This window comes from Ursus maritimus, unplaced genomic scaffold (assembly GCF_017311325.1).
Source record: "Ursus maritimus isolate PB19 unplaced genomic scaffold, ASM1731132v1 scaffold_2, whole genome shotgun sequence".
NCBI classification, from domain to species: domain Eukaryota; kingdom Metazoa; phylum Chordata; class Mammalia; order Carnivora; family Ursidae; genus Ursus; species Ursus maritimus.
The window spans coordinates 87,220,743-87,242,400 of record NW_024424452.1 but is presented as its reverse complement, the minus strand read 5'-3'; the positions used below and the strand labels follow the sequence as shown (position 1 = coordinate 87,242,400).

The 21,658-nt window shown below is 42.5% G+C and overlaps 3 protein-coding genes across 3 annotated transcripts in view; 1 reads left to right on the top strand and 2 right to left on the bottom strand.

Moving 5' to 3' along the window:
• Window positions 1-5,741: 5,741 nt before the first annotated feature.
• LOC103672427 (transmembrane epididymal protein 1A-like) lies at window positions 5,742-7,737 on the bottom strand. The gene has a single exon (XM_008701125.2). It carries the CDS (start codon window positions 7,085-7,087, stop codon window positions 6,191-6,193), a length of 897 nt encoding a protein of 298 aa, XP_008699347.2. The 5' UTR covers window positions 7,088-7,737; the 3' UTR covers window positions 5,742-6,190.
• A 3,614-nt stretch (window positions 7,738-11,351) lies between these two features.
• The window catches only part of RGSL1 (regulator of G protein signaling like 1), a gene marked incomplete at its 5' end in the record, with an annotated part of 122,444 nt that continues 112,137 nt past the window's right edge, over window positions 11,352-21,658 (top strand). Inside the window, one exon of the mRNA XM_040634501.1 lies at window positions 11,352-11,460. Coding sequence (XP_040490435.1) covers window positions 11,352-11,460 — 109 coding nt within the window. The remainder of the gene's footprint in view (window positions 11,461-21,658) is intronic.
• On the bottom strand, window positions 18,835-19,969 carry LOC103672428 (transmembrane epididymal protein 1-like). The gene has a single exon (XM_008701126.2). The coding sequence runs from the start codon at window positions 19,754-19,756 to the stop codon at window positions 18,860-18,862; it is 897 nt and encodes a 298-aa protein (XP_008699348.2). The 5' UTR covers window positions 19,757-19,969; the 3' UTR covers window positions 18,835-18,859.

Below are 21,658 nucleotides of genomic sequence, written 5' to 3'. Positions count from 1 at the left end.
CCCAGGGTACGTCAAACTTTTAGAATTTTTTGAAAATAATGCTTTGTTTTGCTTTTCAAGTAACTTATTGTGTCTTCTTTTTAATCTGGAAAATTAGAATCGGTACCCCTTCCTCCTCTCGGCCTTGCTATGACGGTTGAGAATATGCGTATGTGAACACAATCTTGAAATGGGTGCTTGTCAAAAGATGCATACTAACCATATGGTATATAGAGAGACACAACATTTGCACACACACGGTATTTTCACTGCTACCGGTGCCCTTGAGTATCTCTTTTTATTGCCTGAAGCCCACCTGATGGTGTCTAGTCTTTATTGCCTCTTTCAGGGGCCCCAGTATATGAGACTTGGAGATTTTTCTGTTTGTAGACCAAGAAGTCCGGCTTCATTGCCTTTGGAAGAGGAAGGGAAGAAGTTTGTTCTTGTGGTTACTTTTCGTACCACAAATATGGAAAAGAAATGTTGCCTGTGACCGCACACACATAACTTGGCCTCTTTGGTCAACATCCTTCCATTCCAGAGTGTGTCTGAAACTGTAGTGCTTTTAAGTGACAGATGCAGCTTTCACCCCACACGGGATTTTGGTATATTTCAGACAGGTGCCATTCTGCACTGGGTAAGGTTCCTTGCAAAGGGAAGAGAGAGCATCTTCAGTTGCAATGCTGTACGTTGAAGCATCATGATGTGGTTAAAGGCTGAGCTTCAGGTCATACAAACACAGGTTCAGATCTGGGCTTCGCTTCTTACCAGCTTTGTGTTAGTTTCCTTAGCCACATGAAACCACAGTTTTCTTGCCTACAGAATAGGGATAACAGTTACCTTGTATAGTGTAAGGATTCCTTCTGATAGCTTATACACTAGATGAATATAGTAAACTTAGAAAACAGTAATTATAATTATTATAGGTCAAGGTAACCCAAAGAGATTGGATTCTTTCTTTCCCTGTAACAACCCACGAAGCACAACTTTCTGACTCAGTCTTGAGTTGAGGAGGGGAAGTGGGGAAGAGGAAAGGTAATGTTTTTATTTTAAAAGATATTAGTTTTCAGATGCCCAACTGCCTAAGCATAAACTAGAGCCTTCTACTGCAGGCATCTCCACCAGCTTCTGAGATGCAGGTGGCAAACATATTAGAAAATGGGACAATAAGAAGCAAATGCAGTTTTTAAAACTTACGGTATTATATTTTGCCATGTGAGGACCTGCTTCACTTGCTAGGTATCTTCACCTCCTTAAGCAACTGACTCATCTTTCTATCCCCCAATAGTGTCCCGAATGAGTGTTCAATAAGTGATGTTTGTTAATCACACAGAAATGACAGCGGCACCATCAAGAAAACATGTGCTTTGAGCTGCGTTTCCGAGAATGCAAATGGATTTGCTTTGATCCATTCATGTGACCAGAGGCATACTTGGTGAGGGTTAGAAATGTAATACATGACCACTGAGACTTTCGGTAGGGAACAAAAGGCCTTGTCCTTGGTCAGCCCCATACTGACTGAAACCAGCCCAACTAGGGCTCAAGTGAGTCTGGGGACTGATCAGGGAAGCTTTAAAGAGTATGAGGGGAAGAAAAAGCAGAAGCAGCTAACTGGTTTGCCCCCAGAAACCCAGACTGTACTTTTAGAGACGTTAAAAGGAGGACTGCCTGTTCATTCAGTTTGACTTTGCTGTGTCTGGGGCCCTTTGTTCTCTTCCCCCTTCTTCTCTAAATTGCCACTCGCCCCCATTTTCCACTTTCTCCATGAAAGAGCATTAGCATGCTTGAACCGGTGAACTGTTCCATCTCTTGGTACATCGAGTATCAGAGCCGATAGGGGGTTCTATTACATGTGCTTTGAAGTCAGGTTTTTCCCTCTTAGAGTAGGGTAGCTATGTCCAACAGGTGAGTGGAGTGGGAGAGCAGTATTACAGGTAAACATTTTTTGTTCCGAATCTACAGAACGGGCTGGGGACTAAAAGCATCCCTTCCGTGTTGTCCTGCTGTCCTGTAATAAAGGCCTTGTCTTGGGTGGGCTTTATCTGTTAGTTCTCTCAGTTTCTTTCTCTCTCTTCTAAAGGACTAATTCTCACTTGCAAGTTGTAAAGTTCTTAAAGATTCTTATTTATGTATTTATTTGACAGAGAGAGAGCACCCAAGCAGGCAGAGTAGCAGGCAAAGGGAGAGGGAGAAGCAGGCTCCCCACTGAGCAGAGAGCCCAGGACCCCAGGATCACAACCTGAACCAAAGGCAGCCGATTAACCAACTGAGCCACCCAGGAGCCCGGTAAAGTTCTTAATCGAGTGATCTGGAAGTGCCTTCCCAGGGCTTGTGTGGCTGTCTTGCACTCATCATAGGCAAGATTGGGGGTAGGGCTCAAATATGATCAAACCTTCAACCATAACAGGCAGTTTGGGAAATGGAGTTTTCCCTATATTTGAATGATTTCAATAAGCATTCAACAAAACTCTTAGCTCAGGCTCAAGAAACATAGCTGAGATCCAGACTTGAGGAACACCCTGGAAACCCAACCCAGAATTGTAAACTATGCTTTTTTTTTTTTTTTTAAATCAACACCAGTTCTTTCCTAAAGAATAGATTATAGACATAGTATAATCTTAAAACAAAAAGAACAAAACAACAGCCTTGGAAGTTGATATCATGGCTCTTAAACTAAACTCTGGGAAGAAGCTACCATTGGCCAAGCTTTCCAGTTTCACTCTCCATAATTAAAGAAGGAAAGACCAGGTTACCTTAATTCAGTACCGACCACTGAACACAAAAGAATTGTTCTTTATATCCTTCCTGGTTGTTTGGTATTCTCCCATCCAAGTACTAACCAGGCCTGACGCTGCTGAGCTTCCCAGATTCAAGGAAATGGGGTGCATCCAGGATGGTATGGCCCTAGACTGATTGTTTGATATTCTTAAGCTCAGGTTAGGAAACTAGAAGTTCAGGTCTCAGCTATTTGTTCTTTAGCCTAATTTGAGGTTTGTTGAAGGTCCCTTGAAATCACTCAAAATACGGGACACTCCATTTCCCAAAGTGTGTGTTATGACTGAAGTTTTGGGCTTGAGCCCTACTCCAAATCTTGACTCCAATAGGAACCTGGGGAGCTGGGAGGAATTAAGTTCATCTTTGGTAACAACACGGGGAAAGAAGTCCTGAGAAAATTAAAGCTGTGCACTTCCGGAACTAATCTGCACATCATTCTGCAGTGAGGAGACTGGCGCCTGTAACCTGTGGTAGCTTGCTGAAGTCACCTTAGGGCAGGATTTCACAGCCAAATGCACTTGCCAGGTGCAACTCCCTTGAGAGCCTTTTGCGTTTCCCTTCCTCCAGTCTCCTCAGGTTGCTGTGGGTACGTTCCTGGGCCACCACCTCCACAACACTGCAATCCCTCTTGTACCCACTGAGGAAAGGGCTCATTCTGCATACTTAATCATCTGTCCCCAGTTTAATTATTTCATGAACCTGGGATTTTCGTAGATGAATCTTGTTCCTTATTCTCTATGTATGGATCTCTTTTGTTCTCTAGATTGGTTGGAACATTAGTGAAGCTTATTTTTAAAAGCTTAGGTAATTAAGCATTGTGGTTAAAAAAATTGTTTGGACCAGAGTGTGTCCTTTAGTTGGTACTTTCCCCAGAGATAGCCTCAACTGATTCCACAGTCCTGCCTCCCTACCCTCTATCCCATTAGTTGATTTGAATCCCTGTTTACTTCACGTTCACATGCCAGATTTTAATGGGAAACAAACAACCCTGGGATATGTTCTGGGGATGCTTGCTTGGGCAATACATAGACTTAGTTCCTTATTTTTCCTGACCTCCTTTCCCCTCCCCCCACTTTTGAACCAGTTCAGAGGAGACTTGTTTACAAGGTTGGAGAGCCAGAGGCTTGGCTGGGGCGGTGTGATCGTAGCGCCCTCTGGTGTAATTTTGTGAGAATCTCCCCGAAGCTTAAGAGGGAATTTTTTTTTCTGACTGGCCTTGGAGGGGAGGGCCTCTGTGTTATTATCTCAAATATAGTAAGTTAATAACATGCAAGTTTATTACCTACACTGTATATCTAAGAGATACTATGTTGGGATTACCAACTGATTACCAGAGGTTTGTTTATTATTATAAAATTAGGCTTCAAATGACTAGGAAAGAGCAGCTTAAGAGTGTTTGGTACTTTTTCCTCATCTCCCACCAGTGTGTGCAAGAGGTAAAGAGAGAAGAACATCTACCAAGAAGAGTCTAGAGCCCAAGAGTTAAGGGAGAAATGGCGAGGATCAGAAAACGTGGTTACAAACAAGTCTTATCCTCAGCCCTCACTCGGATCTGAGCCCAGAAATTTAAGACCCAGCCAGAAGTTGAGAGTCTGCCAGATTCTCACTCCCAGGGGAGGCCGGGCTGGGGGGATTGGGTGGTGGACAGAAATCTGACACAGACACGAACACGCCCTTTATGGGGACATCTGGAGTATTTACACAGTGCCACTCGTTCCAGGTGGGCCTTTTGGGTGACCATTTTTCTTCCTTCCTCCCTTTTTTCCTTCTTTCTTTTTTAAAACAATTTCAGTTTGAGTATCACTTCCTTCACCATTGCTATTAGCAAAGTCACTGTGGCCCAGAGGACACAGCCACTGGCCTGAGTCAGACACACCTGTACTTGAATTCCTCTCTTGCCTTGTACCGGCTCTAAGATGTGGGTAAGTCAACCTGCTGGGTCTCAGTTTTCAGGAGTTCCTTATAGAAACACTTTGGAGGATTAAAAAGCAATAACAGAGTAAACAATTTAGAAATAGGCTGGTGGATTTTGTTATCCCAGGAACAAGGAAGAGAGTGGGCCCATTACTAAGGAGATGACTCAGGCTTTAGGACTGTTGGTGTTTCCCGGAGGTTCACAGAACCCTGGACCTGTCCTGAAAAACATTTAGAAGGAACCGGGGTAGGCAGAGATTCTGGAAGCAAATAAGCCCTTATTAAGCATTACCTATGCTACATATTTGGTGCATATATAGGAAGTTATGTAACTTGGATCTGGCAAAGTTCCTACCCTTTAGGAGTCTTAAGGTGGTAAGAAAAACCTCCCCAAAAGAAATGATTTCAGAGACAGTATAAAGCACAGTATATCAGCTGTATGAACAACTTAACAAGGTGGATTTCGTATAAGTACCTCAGAGTTCCAGAACAAAGGAGTTAGTAAGAGTTCTTGGAGAAGGCCTCCTTGGGGGTGCTCAGTGGGGTGAGGGTGAAGGTGGGTTTTATGCTGGGTACCAGATAACATGGTAAATGTGATTGTCTGATGGCTTTCTGTGAGATGCAAGGGAGTGAAATATACAAAGACGCAAGGATACAATCCAGGAAATTACACGGGTACCAGATAACATGGTAAATGTGATTGTCTGATGGCTTTCTGTGAGATGCAAGGGAGTGAAATTTACAAAGACGCAAGGATGCAATCCAGGAAATTACACCGGTAGAGGTGGTGGTGGTGAAATAGATAAGCTTTGAATGGAACAGGAGTAATAAAATAGGAAGTTGAAGAAGTACCGAGCATTTGAATTCTATATATTTGAATTCTGTACATCTGAAGTGTTACTAAATTAAAGCATTTATAAAGTCTCACTTTATTAATTTGGATTTGAAATGAAGGCAATCCTTAAAAGTAGGAGGGGGATACAAAGCACACTTTCAACCACTACAAATTAATTCTAAATTGTTTATATTACTTCCACATGGTGGTGCAACTTTGGTAAGCGAACTGAAGTACCCACTTTCTTTTATCAGGATGAGGTTTGAATGATTCCAGTTTTGAATTGTGAGAAATCATTATACTCTCAGGTGAAAGGCAATCACCTGTACCTGGAGAAGTAGGTGGTGACGGAACGACTGCTGGACTCTGCTCTCCTCCCGTTGAAATCCTCCCTTCTATTGCATCTTCTGTCCCCCGTGGCTTTTCTTGCACACTCACCTACTTCCCTGGTGCTCTCCCCACCACCCCACCAATCCCATCAGCATCCCTTTCTCAGACTCCTCTCTCCTCATCTCCTCAGCAATTAGACATTCAAGGACAGGAGATACACCAGCAGATGGAGACCAACTGTGCTCCTTTGTGGCCATTACCTTCACTGGGGACCAAAAAGGGTACAGTGCACATGTCTGAGAAAACCTGCGAGGAGGAAGGTGGGTGGACAATGTGCCAGGCATTCTAGGCCTTGTCTCAGGAAGAGCTTTTTGAAAGGAGAAGAGCCTGGTCTTCTTTCTCGGACTGCTCCACTCCCTGCAGCAATTTGTAGAGGGATCCCTTGTGATGTGGAGCTTCTTTGGATGCCATCAGCTTCAAGCTGGGACAGTAACGACGATACCAAAGGGAAGAGATGCCATAGATTCCCAGCAGACACGAAGCATTGATCATCACATGCCAACAGAAGAAGGTGGTGATAAACATGATGTCACTGATGTCATCATCCTGCCATGGGTAGCCAGTGACTGGCTTATACAGAATAAAGCCCGCCTGTATCAGCCAGGAGCCCATCATCAGAAACAGAAAAGTCTCAATCAGCAAGAGGTGAAATGTGTCAGGAGTCCACAGCTCTATAGTCAACACCAGCATCAATAGAAACACCACCAAGATGAGCAGACAGTGTGTCTGAAGCTCTATCCCTGTTGAGTTCTGGACATGTGACATCAACAACAGCAGAAGCACATAGAAGGTCAGGACCAGGGTGCATTTTTCTAGAAGCACACACCTCCGAGGCAGCAAGTTCTTGCTCATGACATCTACACAGCCGTTGAGGGTGAGGAGGATGAACATGGTGAGGTGCTGCCACTGTTTGGGGTACATAAATCTCGGTGGCAACTCTCTGTTCATCAGTATCAATCCTCCTTTAATGCAGCTGATCTCGTAAGCTATCAAGATGGAGCCAGTCACCATCTTCAGCAAACCTCCGTAGGATATTTTCCACAGCCTGGCCCATCTTCCCTCCTTCCTAGGATGGCATGAACGATCCAGGAGAGAGTCTTTGAATATCACAGCTTTGGAGGCTACTATTGCCTGATACAGTGCATATACGATTAGAAATAATCCTGGGTACACATGACCAATAAAGGTTCCCATTGAACTACAGATCTGTCTAACAGAGGAGAGAAGAGCAAAGTATGGGCAAGTCCACACCTTCTGGGAACACTTTAAGGTCTGGCCTTTGGAAAGAATTGCCTTCCACCAACTTTTATCATCTCACCCCACCCACTGCTCCCCCACAGAGGAAATGTTTCTTGAACAAGCCTACGCCTGTGGTGGAGTAAAGCCTCATTGTTCCATTCCATTCTGGTACATTGGGAACTAACTTGACTTCTGCCAAAGAAGAACGCTTGTGAATGTGCTTTTAGAGGCTCCTTTCTGTGGCCCTTGAGGTACTTCTGTGCACACCTGTCCCTTTCTCCCATGGCTTCCTGCCCCTTGTGCTGCCTAGCACTCAAACAAGGAGAGAGGGGCATGGGATAGGGGTAGGAGTTGCTGTGCTATCCTGAGGTAGCCTGGCCATTCAGATATAGCTTTGGTCCAGTTGTAAGGGTTTTTTTTCTGAACACCTATATTTACAAACATTTGGGTATGTGACCGTATAATACACACCTAGCGTCAATCTGGCTTTTCTGTTCTTCTTTTATAGACACATTCTAAAGATCCCCAAGAAATCTCCCTGCATCTCCTCCTCTTACTTCACGTATCCATCTGTGCCCCTACCCCAACTGGCCAATAAATGGATACAAAAAGCTACCTTTTCATAATTGATTTTCAGGGACTGTGGTGGTTCTGTAGTGTGTCAACCTCACTAAGCTTAAGCCATATTTCCTAGAATTTCCTTCTTCAGATGGTTCCAGGTTGGGTTGGCTACAAGAAAAGTTTACGTGAGCATCTGAAGGTGGAAGAGCAGCGGCAATCCGAGCACTCCGAAGGTGTAGGATGCCAGGAGCCACTGTAGCTCATGCATTCTGTTCTTGAGCCAGGGGCTCATCTCGGCATAGGCAGCACCCAGCCTATAGCTCCCTTCACTTCTCTTAGAGTCAGGGCACCAGCTTCTTCTGCAGCTCTCTTGCCACTGAAGTATTGCCATGGAAGTATGAGATGGTGAGAGGCAGACACAGGCCCCATTTTGTCCTCAGAGGTTTGGTTTGTCCTTGCTCCTGCCTAACTTCATGTAGTATTCTTCCTGACTGCTGCCACGTTGACCTGAAATGACCTCGGGCCTCTTTACTTAGCAGCCTTCCATAGACTTCTTCCCTACAAATCTATAAGGTCTAATACCCATAAGAAATTCATATTTCATATCACTTTGCCCCCAAGATTCATCCCTAACTGATACAAGGGATTAAGATCAAATCCTTAAAATGCAGATACTGTTGAGTGAATGACTCCAGTGAGTTGGTGTCGGACGTTTTATTTGAATGTGACTTAGCCCATCAGCTTCATTTATCTGTTACTCCACTAGTGTCTAATGCATCTCAGAAGACAGATTCCTAGGTAATGGGTAATAGGCAGCTGAGTATAAAGCAGAGAGGGAAAAAAATAATGAAAATGAAGCAGAGAGGATGGTGGAGAAAAAAGATACAGGGAATGTGAGGCATGCCCTGAGCCCACACATGGTTTGGGGTTTATTGCAGTAGGTACCGAAATAGAGGAGTTTTTCAGGGCGTGGCAATTGTGCTACAGGGGAAGGAAGTTTATCACTCAGCATGAACCATGCTGACATCACAGTCTTCTGCGTAATCGCCGGTCCTCATAGTACAAGCAATGCCGGGGGGGGGGGGCGCAGAGAGGCAGCCCTTGTATGCCGACAGTGCCCCTAGAAGAGAGGAGGAGAATTTACCCCAGGTCATAGCACTGTCTCTGAGCCCTCACTCCTATCCATCCAAGGAACTTCTCCTCAAGTTCACTTAATTCCAGAAAAATTAAATCTCTCTCTGCCCTTGAGGATGACAATAATTCAGACTGCTTCTTACTATTGAGAGATTCAGTGAGGCTAAGATTTGAGTGTGAAGGCAAGTTGGAAAAAAGAATCTTAATTCTGCTTTATGAAGGAATTTGCTTATTTTGAAATTTAGTTTTAGGTGGTTTTTTGTTTTTATTTTTGAGAGTGAGTGGGGATGGAGGAATGGCATAGGGAGAGGGGAGAGAATCTTAAGCAGGCTCCACACCCAGTGTGAAGCCCGATGGGGGGCTTGATCTTAGGACCCTGAGTCAGATGTTTAACTGACCAAGCCACCCAGGCACCCCAGGTGGGTTTTTTTTTTTTTTCAATTAATGTATAGTCATTGTAGAAAAATCGGGTAATATATAAGCAAAAAGAACATTAAAAATCATCTTTAATCCTGTAATCTGGAGGTGACCATTGCCACCATTGAGGTATTGAAATGCAGTTTTAAGAACGCAGCATAAGGCAGTAAAAAATGAATCAACCAGAATTCATAAATCGGGTTCTAATTCCAGTTCTCCCTTTATTTGCTGAATGTCATACCTCTTATCTGAAAAAATTGAGTGTTGAACTTAACTTTCTATTGAAATGAAAATAAAATAGCATGAATATTGTTGCACAGAAGTGAGCATATTTATCTCCCGTTTGTATCTTCATTTTGGTGAAGTATCAAAATGCTTGAAGAGCTCGATGCTCGGAGCAGGGAGATTCAAAGGGAAAATCTGAGTGACTCTTCTAAAGTGAGTCAGGGAGGAGAGGACCCCAGGGACTCTCTTTGGTGTTTTGGACTTGTTCTGGGAGAAGCACAGGGTTCTGCCCTAAGTAATAGTAGGGCTGGGCTGGGCTGGGGGATGCATTCTCTACAGGCCCCAGGGAGCTGCATTTAGTCACTTTTAATGTTGCTCCTCATACTTTAAGGCTGTGGTCCATATGAAGTGAGGGCAGCAGGGTTCACTCCAGCTCCCACACTCATCTCCCCAGTTGTTTCTGGCAGCTGTGAGCTGGTTGCTAGTGGTCAGGGGAGGAGGGAGATGAGCAGCACTGACCCAACAGCAATGCCAGGTTGGAAGTGGCACGTATGAGGACAAGTAGCTCCACTTAAGGTCCCATCTGGGATGCTCAGGCCCCCACCTTGGCCAGGCACCAGCACTGCATGTTGGTCATTAAAACACGAACATCCTGACCCCAGGCTTTGAAGATAGGAATCACCCGTCCCAAAGCAGACACGGCCCACAAGTAGCTAAGAAGGAAACCGAGGGTGGTGAATGATTAGCAAAACTGGCAGACAGCCCCAAAGTCTGTGGACCGTGAGTGCCCGGACAGCTGTTTCATGAGGGAACTCCGCTTGACCATAGGAGCCCCTGGAGGTCCTTCATGTCCTGGCTGCTCCACACTGAGACGCCTCTCAGACCCACCCTCCCGCCACCCTCCCACATGTGTGGCATGAAATGCTAGAATGAGCATGAAATGCTAGAATGAGCAAAAAGGTCTTTAGGAATTCAGTAAATGAGAATTTGCTACTGCTGTGGATTCTACTGAGTATAACAGGGCATATAAAAAAGTATATGACATAGTTCTTACCCTCAAAGAGCTTACGATTTAGTTGAAGGCATACACCTCTGCATACACACACACACACACACACACACACAACAGACATTAGAAACTGTTTGGACTACCTCTGTTCCATAGAAATCAAATATTACATGTAATTTTACATTTTCTAACAGCACATTGAAAACATAAAATGGTGAAATTAATTTTAATGAGATATTATTTTTACCCAATATATCCAAAATGTTATTTCAACATGTAATTGATATAAAAATTATAAATGAAGTATGTCGGATTCCTCATTTCATACTAAGTCATCAAACTCCAGTGTATATTTTATACTTACAGCACATCTCAGTTCGGACAAGCCATATTACAAGCACACTATACCTGCATGTGGTTAGCAGCTACCATATTGGATTGTGCAGATTTAGACAGTATGGAATGACATGTTGAGTGAATTTTAAAGTTTAAGTGAAAATAACAGATCATGGAGGAGATAGAAGTTTGGTCAAAAATGGCATGTAGCAGGGTGCCTGGGTGGCTCAGTTGGTTAGGCGTCTGCCTTCAGCTCAGGTCATGGTCTCCGGGTTCTGGGATGGAGCCCTGCATCAGGCTTCCTGGTCAGCGGGAAGCCTGCTTCCCTCTCTCCCTCTGCCCCTCCCCACTGCTTGTTCTCTCTCTCTCAAATAGATAAATAAAATCTTTTTAAAAAATGGCATCTAGAGAACTACACTATAAACTTCTTAATAGCTGTGGGGTTTTAGTATGGTGCCTTCCAAAAGCATCTTTTAATTTATCTCCTTTCTGTTCAGGAGGGGTGTCATCATCGTCATCATCAACAAAGGATGATTGCAACTCACCTTGCTGCCAGGCAAAAATAAACCAAAGAAAGAAAGAAAGCCAGAGGCTGGGAAATCAAGCCGAACTACACAGGAAGTGGGTCCATGGAAATATGCGCAAGGTCAGAGATAGCCCATCTGTTGATGGGCCAAACTTTCATCTTATTTCAAATAAGGGTTACTAAGCCTGGGGTTTGTCATTGACTTACCAAAACAAGGCTCACAGAAGATGGAAAACGGCATTCTAATTTCTTAGTTTGAAAGGATGTATGTACTTTATTTCTTTTGGCACACCAGCCCATAATTTTCCTCTTTGAGTTTTTCTAAAACATGAGCTTTAGACCTCATTGCATAATTACGACTTAGGTTTCACAGTTTATGTAATTGATTTCAGGTACTTTTTGACGATCACATTTCAACAGCTGCAAGTTTCTTTTTGTTCTGGGAACTTTTGGCAAGGTGGAAGTATATACTCACCTTACCTCCGTTATACCTATTTCTTCCTTTATAACTATGTGACTAACTCATACCTATGGCTGAGGACAGAACTCAAGGACCCTGAGTCTGTTTTTCCATAGATCATTTCTCTTCTACACCAGATATGTGTGCTCAAATTAGGAGTTAACCTTTGCTCTCTCTTGTTCAGAATTCTTAATTCTGTAATTTGGGCACCCCATGGTAAATTCCAAAATTTCCCGTGAGAGATACAGCTATCTGACCACTGAATACTCTTGCTCCCCTCCCACAGTGTAGGGTGTTTCTGGGACCACACTTCCCAGCCACTCAGTGACTGAGTTTGGGCCAGTGAAATGTGTGTGGAAGTGATGTACACCACTTCAAGACAGGACCTCTAGAAACTTCCTCCTATCCTTCACCCTTTCTTTTTCCATATCTACTGGTTGATTACAGAGGACTGTGAGGCACTGGAGAAGGACCAAGTCATAAGATGGGAGGAGTCGTATTTGAAAGACCAGGTAGAAGGCTCATAAGCATGGGAGAAATAACCTTCTTTTGTGTTAAGCCAATAAGATTTAAGGGTTTATCTGTCTTAAATCAGTTAGTATACATTGTCTGCCAAGCTCCAAGAGGCCCCAGGAAGCTCATGTAAATTCAACACCCAGCCATCAACTTTGATGTGACAAACTACCTGAAGGGTTAAGTTGATTTCTCCCAACCAGTTCTCTCCTCTGCCTTCAGTATCTCAAAGTCTAGAATTATTCTCACGAGCCCTGTCCAAGCCACTGTTTCTGGAGCCCAGGAAACTAAGTTCACAGAAGCTGCCTTATGATTTATAGACAGAGAGCAAAAGAACTTGATGGTCCTAAAGCTTCTCATTAGGATCCCTGTTTCATTTTGGTTACAATCGTTCAGCAATGGGCCACATATCTTAATGAGATACAGTGTTTCTAATCACTGACCAGTGCTGGATACATCTTCACCTAAAACTAATACCAGCTATATTAGTTTTCTATTGCTGCATAACACATTCACATAAATTTAGGAATGTAAGCGATGCATTTATTATCTCACAGTTTCCATGGATTGGGAATCTGGTATGGGTTTGCTGAGACCTCTGCTGTAATCTCACCAAGCTGAAATCAAGGTGTTGGCTGGGGCTATGATTCTGATCAGAGGCTCAGGGTCCTCTTGCAAGCTCACTGGTTGTTGGCAAAATTCAGCTCCTTGCAGTTCTAAGACTGAAGCTATTGTTTTCTTGCCGGCTGTCAGCCAAGACGGCTCCCAGCATCTAGAGGTTGCTCACAGTTCCTTGCCATGTGATCCCCCACAGGAAGATCACAACATGGCTGTTGGCTTTCTTTTAGGCCAACAGGAGTACATCTCCTTGATGATTTACCTTCTTCTAAAGACCTCACCTGACAAAGTCAGACGATCCAGGACAATCTCTCTTTTCAGTAATTCAAACTCAAACAATTAGTAACCAATCATGGGAGTGAAAACCCTGTATATTCACTGGTCCTGTTCAAGGGGAGGAGATTGTACAGAGCATGTATGCCAGGGGCAGGAGTCATGGGCGCCATCTTAGAATTCTGCTTACCACACCACCCAATCCTCCTTTCCATTCCTTATTATAAGTTGCAGTATAAACGTATACATCTTTGTATCTTTCTCCTTGGTGTATTGCTAATCCCTGCATAGTACCTGGAAAATAGTAGCCATTTAGGATTTTTTAATAATTTAATCCTTCAGTTGTCTTGATTGAATTTGGAAGATCCCCTTAATTTATTACTCACATGTTTACAAATTAGTCTCCTTCATTGTATGTTCACATTTGTGAAATTCAGTTGTAGTTTTTCTCTTGTCACTATTCCAAATATCTGAGGGTGAATTGTATTTAAGGATTCTGACCTCCTGTGCAATTGGTCCACTGGTGTTTCAGTCAGGGTCCCAACAGGAAATAGATGGCAACACAAATTGGTATAGTTCAAGGACAGTTTCATAAAGGTTCTTCTTATGCAGATGTCAGCAGGGTAGAAGGAGGAGACCACTAGAGATAGCTGAGTAACAGTTGGAGCTGTTCTTAACTCTAGGCCCCAAGGGACATAGAATAGGAGAAGTTCTGGTATATGCAAGGACAGTGTAGTGGGTTGAATGGTGGCCCCCAAAAAGATATTTCCAAGCCCTAACCCCCAGAACCTGTAAAGATGACCTTATTTGACAAAACGGTCTTTGCGGATATAATTAAGTTGAGGGTCTTGAGATGAAATCATCTTGGTTTTAGGGTAGGCTCTAAATCCAATGACAGGTAATTTTATGAGAAAGTCTGAGGAAGACCTGAGACACAGAAGAATGCAGAAGAGAAGACAATGTGAAAATGGAAGCAGAGATTTGAGTATGTATCTACAAGCCAAGGAATGCCGAGGACTGCCAGCAGTCATCAGAAGCTAGGGGAGAAATATGGGACAGATTCTCCCTGAGAGCTTCTGGAAGGAATTAACACCTTGATTTTAGACTTTCGGCATCCAGAACTGTGAGAGAGTAGATTTCTGTTTTAAGCCACTAAGTTTGTGGTAATTTGTTATGGTAGCCTAGGAAACTGATACCGATGGTGTCGTGGGGGCAGGGTACTACCAGCCTGAGGTGACCCCAGAAACAGAAGCTAAAAGAATAAAAACTCTAATCTCAGTGTCTTATCCATCATCCTTCTGGTGCTCGTCATTGACTAAATGTTGCTTGAAGCCAGAGGATAATGAGCTCAGTGATGTGCTACAGACCAGGGCAGTCTCCTGGGAAAGAGACCAGGATGGAAGTGAAAAGTGGATTTGGAGGGGCAAACTGAAGATATACAGCACATCTCTTTTTGGGTTAGAAGTAGGGTAACCATAAATCCCGACGTGTCTGTAGCAGTTTGGTTTTTACCTGTTGTCCCAGTGCAAATATTAATTTTGCCTTTTCTTTCTCAAGTGTCCAGGTTTGAGTGATAAATTACATATGGTCGCATTAGTTATAGGTTAAAATCCAATAGTATTAGATTAGTATTCAAATGGATGGAGAGTTTTCTGTAGGATATGTTAAGTGAAGTGAGTCACCATACCATCAGGAGACCATCTCTCCTGATTGCCCTGTGGTCCTGACCATTCTTGGCAGGTATAAGGAGAAAAATTAAGACCTTCTGAGGTTAACAAGAACATACCTGTCTCCAAAATCTGGATCATACACTCTGTGTTTTTTGGAGTTAGCTTTTTTCACTTCATTTTGGAGATCCTGATGTGAGGGCATACAGATCTCCCCTGTTCTTTTTAATTCTTATATAGTGCTCCATAAATTATTTAACAATTTCCCTACTGGTGAAAGTTTATTATTTAAAGTTCTTGATAGAAAAAAAAATGCTTCAGTGACCATTCTGGAACATGCCCTTTATATAGGTTTATTCTAGATACTGTATCAGAGTTCCTAGCTATAGACAATAAGGATCTATTCTGGCTAGTTTGAGAGGAAGAATTTATTTAAAAAGTTAAGTTAGTTCACAAAATGGGGTGGCACTAACCCCAGAACTATGGGGCAGACCAGTATAATGATGAACATAGGTTCCTATCTTTGCCACTACTCTTCTACGGAACAGAAACCCCATGCATAGCCAATTTCCTTACATTGCTCATTTGTGAGTTGAAGTCTTAAGTGGGTGTCTCTAACTGGTCACAGTGTATCCTAGCTAGCTACAAGGGAGGCTAAGGATTAAAAATCAAAATCTACCAAAAAAGCAGGCCTGATAATGTGGAAATTGTCCAAAATGTTGGGAGGCTCTTTCAAAGATGGTGTTAGGCTTATATGACAGATGTCCACTGCAGGCAGCAAGAGTGGAATTGTTTGCTTGAAGGATATGTACACTTTAAATTCTGGCACACTCAGCCAAACAGATCTCAAGGAAACGTAGACCATGTATGATAATTCCCTACATCTCTTTCCCTGCATCTTCTCCAGCAATGGATAGTATTATTTCTTTAATACTTTTGACAATTTTTGACAACTTGACAGTGAAAAAAAGAACGTACTTTTTAAAAATCTGCTTTTTCTTAAAATTGGTTAGTTTCTTAAAATTGTTAGTATTAACAATTTTTTTAAAATGTTGGTTAGCCATTTGTTCTGAGACAGTCATTTCTATCTTCTGCCCATTTTTTTTAAAAGATTTTATTTATTTATTTAACACAGATAGAGACAGCCAGCGAGAAAGGGAACACAAGCAGGGGGAGTGGGAGAGGAGGAAGCAGGCTCATAGCGGAAGAGCCTGATGTGGGGCTCGATCCCAGATCGCCGGGATCATGCCGTGAGCCGAAGGCAGACGCTTAACCGCTGTGCCACCCAGGCGCCCCTGCCCATTTTTTTTTTAATATTAGGTTGCTCTTTTTTTGTTAATGTTTGAACACCTCCATATATTCTGGGTATTGGATTATTTTTTTCTGTTCAATGTGTTGAAAATATTCTTCACGGTGTCCCCTTTATCTCTTTCTTTTATGTCTTTTAGTTATAGGAAATCTAAATAAAATGGGTAATCTTTTCAGAGTTTATTTTTCTCAAGAAAAATTTTCTTGTCTTTTATTTTAAAATATCCTTCAATCCCTTCAAAATATTTTTATAGTCTTGTTGCTCATGTGTAACTTTTCAGTCTATCTATAATTCGTGTGTGTGTGTGTCGTATGAGGTAAAACTTTAGCTTGTTTGTTTGTTTTGTTTTTCCAAGTGGAGAGCCAATTATTCCTTGCATTATTTGAAGACACCATTTTTAACATGTATTTAATTCTCCCACTACATATTTCTGTTGCTGGAGTCTCTGTTTCATTACACTATGTGGATTTAAGGCTCTATGATGATACTCGCTTGGTCCTACACCACAGTTACAATTATTGAATACTTATAAGGTATTATAAAAGCTGGCAAAGCAATTTATTCCTCATTTTTTTTCTTCTCAGAAAAAAAAAAAGATCTAGGCTCTTCTCTATGTTTCTGTCCCAGATATGTTTTAGAATAGATTTGTTGAATTCCATTAAATCACGTGGAGAATTTTTTGACTGGAAGTACATTTAATTTAAATATGTTTCTTCCAGATATGTTGCCTGGAAGATATGTTTTATGGTGTATTATGTTAGGAGAAATTCACTTATTATTAGAGATTTCGTTAGCAGTTTAGAACTGGGGCACAAATAACTTGTTAAGAACCATGAGGTGTTTTCTCTAGTTCTTCATCATTTACCATGAGTATATTAAAAAATGGCAATAAAAAAAATTGGAAGCCACCCCCCCCCAAAAAAAAAAAACAATGGGAAAGCACTCAGGAATTAGGTGTAACAGGAGAAACACGAAGGATTAGAAATACTCAAAGAAGCATGTTGTCTCAGACTCCGCTCTGACCTGTACCCAAAAATGTAAGCCCCAGGCAGAAGTTCAGGGAACCGTCAGCCTCTCCATAACCCAAGGATCCACGGGGTAGAGATAAATCAACTCTTTAGGAGGAGGGGGTATAATTGCACTGTTCTACTCATGCACACTGGGTCTCCTCGCTGCCTACTTTCTCCTCATTTCCTTGTCTGGATCAGTCAACCCTTCTTCTGCAGAGAAGTCATTGGAGCCCAGGCAACAGAAGAAGGGACTTGACTTTCAGACCTAGCAGCTTAAGTCTCTGTCCTGCCTCTGGCCAGCCATGATTCTTTGCACAAATTAGTCCGTCAGAGTCTTAGTTGTAGAAAGTTCTAAAAAGCCAGCTGGGGGTACCTGATGCAGATATACTAAGCAATGATATATAGAGAAACTATTTCAAATAGGTCAGTGGGGTTTTTTTATACACAGACCAGGAAGAGTGGACCCACCACTCAGATGATTTGTACTTTAGACTGTAGATGCCTCTCTGGGAGTTCACGGAGCAGTCAAACATTATATTTAGCAGAGACAGGAAATGGAGGCTCTGGAAGCCAAAGAAACTTTATTGAGCTTCAGTCATGCAGAGGACAATGTTATATCCCGGAAGATGCAAAGCAAATTAGGTAACTAGGATATGAAAAATTCTCTACTCTTAAGGAGCTTACCTTTCGGTGAGGCAAAACTTGCCCATGAGAAACAAGACGTAGCTGAATGTATCAGAGCCAGAGGAGAATTAGACGAGTTCCTGAGTTCTAGGTCAAAGGAGCAGAAGAAATTTTTCTGGAGAAGGAATTGGTGGTGGTAGCAGTGCAAGGAGATTTAACGCTGAATATAAAATAACTCTGTGTACTAAATATATGGTGGGCACTGGCTTTTTCTAAATCATACACCATGTTTTTTGGCAAAGGCACAAGTGTAGCATATAGTAAATTTGAATCTAGTCGATTGCTGGTGGGACTTCTGGTAAAAAAAAGTAGCTCATAAGCACCTTGCTTTGGCTAGATGAGAAGTCAGGTATAAGACATGTGATGGCATTTAATGAAAATTTGGCTTATGGAAACTTGAAAAATTGTGATATGAAAGTACCAATTCTCACTGTATGTACAAAATTTGAAATGATAGGACTCTATCCAAGTTAAAAAGTATACATGAGATTCTTATCATTTCAAGAGGGTGGGATAAGTGCATTATACCACATCTGTTTCCACATGGTATTGTCACTTTAGTTGGAAAACAGAAATACCCAACATTGTAGTTTTGTTTTCTGAGAAGTCTTTATTCCTTTAGTAAAACCTGGAGAAGTAGGTGGTGACGAAATGACTGCTGGACTCTGCTCTCCTCCCATTGAAATCCTCCCTTCTGTTGCATCTTCTGTCCCCCGTGGCTTTTCTTGCACACTCACCTACTTCCCTGGTGCTCTCCCCACCATCCCACCAATCCCATCAGCATCCCTTTCTCAGACTCCTCTCTCCTCATCTCCTCAGCAATTAGACATTCAAGGGCAGGAGATACACCAGCAGATGGAGACCAACTGTGCTCCTTTGTGGCCATTACCTTCACTGGGGACCAAAAACGTACAGTGCACATGTCTGAGAGAACCTGCGAGGAGGAAGGTGGGTGGACAATGTGCCAGGCATTCTAGGCCTTGTCTCAGGAAGAGCTTTTTGAAAGGAGAAGAGCCTGGTCTTCTTTCTCGGACTGCTCCACTCCCTGCAGCAATTTGTAGAGGGATCCCTTGTGATGTGGAGCTTCTTTGGATGCCATCAGCTTCAAGCTGGGACAGTAATGACGATACCAAAGGGAAGAGATGCCATAGATTCCCAGCAGACACGAAGCATTGATCATCACATGCCAACAGAAGAAGGTGGTGATAAACATGATGTCACTGATGTCATCATCCTGCCATGGGTAGCCAGTGACTGGCTTATACAGAATAAAGCCCACCTGTATCAGCCAGGAGCCCATCATCAGAAACAGAAAAGTCTCAATCAGCAAGAGGTGAAATGTGTCAGGAGTCCACAGCTCTATAGTCAACACCAGCATCAATAGAAACACCACCAAGATGAGCAGACAGTGTGTCTGAAGCTCTATCCCTGTTGAGTTCTGGACATGTGACATCAACAACAGCAGAAGCACATAGAAGGTCAGGACCAGGGTGCATTTTTCTAGAAGCACACACCTCCGAGGCAGCAAGTTCTTGCTCATGACATCTACACAGCCATTGAGGGTGAGGAGGATGAACATGGTGAGGTGCTGCCACTCTTTGGGGTACATAAATCTCAGTGCATTCTTCTTGTCCATGAGTACCATCATATCATCAAGACAGAAGACCACATAAACTGTTAAGATGGAACCAATCACTATCTTCAGCAAACCTCCGTAGGATATTTTCCACAGCCTGGCCCATATTCCTTTATTCCTGGGGGGCCATGAAGGATAGAGGAGTGAGTCATAGACTGTCATGGCCTTAAAGACCACTGTGGCCTGATACAGTCCATAATAGAAAAGATATAGCCCTGGATATAAATGACCTATGAACTTTCCCATGATATTACAGGTCTGTCTTACTACAGAGTGAGGACCAAAATTCAGGACCTCTCTTCTCTCCTCTCTGTTGTGGGCCCTTCAAGTTTTGGACTGCATATTCAGAGCTAACTTCTACCTACTTTTATCATCTACCTCTGCCCACTACTCCCAGAGAGAATGCAAAGTTCTGGACAGGAGCCTATACTTTTGGTGATACGTGTCTCATTGTTCCATTCCATTCTAGTACACTGGGAACAAACTGACTTCTGCCAAAAAAAGAAAGATGAATATTTCCTAGTATGCACCTGTGAGTATATGCTCTCATGAGCTCTGTGTTTGGACTTTTTGCTTCTGGTCACATTGTCTTTCTCTCTTCCATGGCCTGCTTTCTTCCTCTCCTGTCTAGTGCTTAGAGGAGCAATAGAGAGGTACATGAACTGGAGATTACCCAGAAAAGGCCTGGGCTTTGTGCATCTTTTAAGAACCCATACTCACGTCTTTGGCCATATATTGAAAGCAATTATATTCTTTCCAGACATGGAAGTTTATAAAATTTTTTCGGATGTGATTACATATATGCACATGGAGCATCTACCTAGCCTCTGTATTTTTCTGTAACAGATTTGGGGGGACCACTGAGAAAGTCCCTCACCTGCCCCCAAATCTCTTTCTAGTAGATAGTAGATAAACTTGAAAAGCCACTTTTTGAGGCCAATTTTCGGATGTTAAGGTGTGATTTGTTGTTAAAATGGAGATATGTTTAGACAAGTAGATTCAGTGAGCTACTTATATTTAATGTGAATTAGCTCATCAACTTTATTTTCAAATTATCATTTGCTCTCTGTCTCATACATATAGGGAGAAAAAGTCCTAAGCAGTAGATGATAGCCAGTTGCATCTAAGGCAATGCATCCAGGGCAAGAGTCTTCATTTAGAGGGGATGGTAGAGAGCAAGGTACAGGGAATGTGAGGCAGGCCTCTGGCACACAGTGGTTCTGGGTTAATTGCAAGAGGTATATGGAATAGGAGTAACTCTGAGAGTGACAGGTATGTAGAGGAGGAGGAAATTCATCATTCAACATGAAGGATGCTGACATCACAGTCTTATGCATAATGATTTGTCTTCAGAGTAGAGCAATGCTGTGGGGCAGAGAGGCAGCACCTGTATGCTAATAGCACCTTCAGTGGGGAGGAGGAGTGTTGACACCCAGGTCACAGCACTGATTCTGAGCCCTCACCACCTATCTCCCTTTCCTGCACCCACTTAATATCAGAAAGAAAAAAAATCAATCCACCCATGCCCTTGGGGATGAAGACCATTTCTTGATAGTGGAAGAGTGAGGATTTGAATGTAAAAGTGCTGTATAAGAGAGAGCTGAAGATTGCTTACAGAGGGACTTGACTTCCTTATTCCATTTTAATTTCAATTTTCCTTTCTTACACAAGCGTGGCATACATTGGCCAGCAATTCACTATATTCATTTCCTTTTCTTCCTTTGTGCATTGATAAACTACATTTCCTACTCTGCCTTGCAGTTAGATGTAGCCTTGCAACTGAATTCTAGCCAATGGGATATAAATGGAAATGATACAGATTACTTCCTGGTCTCGCCCATAAAATCCTCCCTCACATACTCTTCCATGTTATTTTCCTTTCTCTGGCTTTATACAGAATATCACAGCTTACTGTATGTTGTTGAGGATGGAGGAGCCCTAGGATGGAAGGAACAGTTTTCCTGGATTACTCCTCCTAGGAAACCTATACATTGTTCAGGAACACTCATTTTGGACTATAAATAAACAAGGAATGAACTGTTTTTCTTGAGCAATGGAAATTTTCACATCTGTTTGCTATTGTAGCTGGAATACCCAAGCAAATGCAAAACTAACACATAAACTTTATAGAAAGAAATTTGGAAAAAT